This window comes from Parus major, chromosome 19, assembly GCF_001522545.3.
Source record: "Parus major isolate Abel chromosome 19, Parus_major1.1, whole genome shotgun sequence".
In the NCBI taxonomy this organism is placed as follows: Eukaryota; Metazoa; Chordata; class Aves; order Passeriformes; family Paridae; genus Parus; species Parus major.
Window position 1 is genome coordinate 1,548,090 of NC_031787.1, and position 1,415 is coordinate 1,549,504.

Below are 1,415 nucleotides of genomic sequence, written 5' to 3' on the forward strand. Positions count from 1 at the left end.
CCGGGGGGCCGCCGCGGGGGCTCCCCCGCCGCTGCCCCTACACAATGAGGCGCACACAAAGCGCCGCCGCTCCTACCTCCAGCGCCTCGAAACTGACGAAGCTGGACATCGCGAAACCGTCGATAATGTCCTCTTCGGCCGAGGACGACTCCCGCCGCTTCCTCCGGGGGGGCCGCGGCCGGGACGGCGGCGGGGGCCCATTGTCTTCCTTCTCCGAGCCCGAGGAGGAGAGCGCGGCGGCCCCGGGGCCGGCGGCCCCGCCGGAGGCACAGCCGCGCCGCCCGCCTTTGGCTCGCCGCTCCCGGTCGCGCTGGGACCGCGATCGCCGCTTCTTCCGAAGCCCGTTGCATCGCGCCGGGCCATCCATGTCTCTCGCCGGCTCTCCCTCTCGCTCTCGTCCCCCCCCGCCCCACCGCAGCCACAAATCCGGCTCCCCCGGCGGAATAACGGGGGAGGGAGGGAGGGAGAGAGGGAAGGAGAAAGGGAGGGAGGAGAGGACAGCAAGGGGGTGGGGGGGGGATGAAAGAATCCGAGTGCGGTTCCACCACCACCAGCAGCAAGCACCAAATGTAAGAGATTCCTATAAGCGAGCCAAGGAAAGTAATGGCTGATCTCAGGTCGCCTTTGTAAAAAAAAAAAAAAAAAAAAAAAAAAAAGAAACCACGGAGAGAAAGGGAGGAAAAAAAAAAAAAGCCTCACCAAGCAGGCAATAAATCAGAATAGCGGAATGCTTTGATCAAGGGGCTGGGAGGGCGAGGATCTTCGAAAGAGAGGAAAAAAGGCTGAGAAGAAGGGGGGGAAAAAAATAAAGAAAGGAGACCCGCTGGAAGGAGAGAGCTGAGAGTATTTCCTTGCACAAAATGTATTTTCTTTCTTCCTTTCCTCCCCAACTAAAAGAAGTTCCAGGGGGGGAAAAATATGTATGTAGATGTACGGAACTCCCTTTCTGTCTGCGTGTGTGTGTGTGTGTGTGTGCAGGGAAGGGTGCAGCCTTCCCCTCCCCACCAACGCGCACTCCTCTCCCCCTCCTCCTTTATCTCCCTGGATCAAACACAATAATAATAATAACAATAATAATAATAATAACGATGCATCCAGATGCAATTTTCTCAGGCACCGACCAGGGATGGACTCGGGAGTGGAGATCAGATCCCAGCCCGGCCCCTCCAAAAACAAAACCAAACAATAAAAAGAAGAAAAAAAAGGAAAAAAGAGAAAAGGGGGAGGAAAAAGAGCCCCAAAACACGCCCACCCACCCCAGCTATTAATACGGATCAATCATGGCAAATTCATCGTATTAATTGTGGCGAAGGAGGGGGGGTGCTGGTGGTGGTGACAATAGATCCGAGCGGAGGGGAGGCGGCCCCCGGGGAGCGGCGGCGGCCACAACAACGCGGCTGTTGCCCGGGGGCGCG

At 57.4% G+C, this 1,415-nt stretch overlaps 1 protein-coding gene across 1 annotated transcript in view; it reads right to left on the reverse strand.

Annotated features, from left to right (window-relative positions):
- Positions 1-531, reverse strand: part of AUTS2 (activator of transcription and developmental regulator AUTS2) — a 668,592-nt gene extending 668,061 nt beyond the window's left edge. Inside the window, exon 1 of the mRNA XM_033519007.1 lies at positions 77-531. Within this exon, the coding sequence (XP_033374898.1) occupies positions 77-367 (291 nt within the window). The 5' untranslated portion in view covers positions 368-531. The remainder of the gene's footprint in view (positions 1-76) is intronic.
- Positions 532-1,415: the final 884 nt, after the last annotated feature.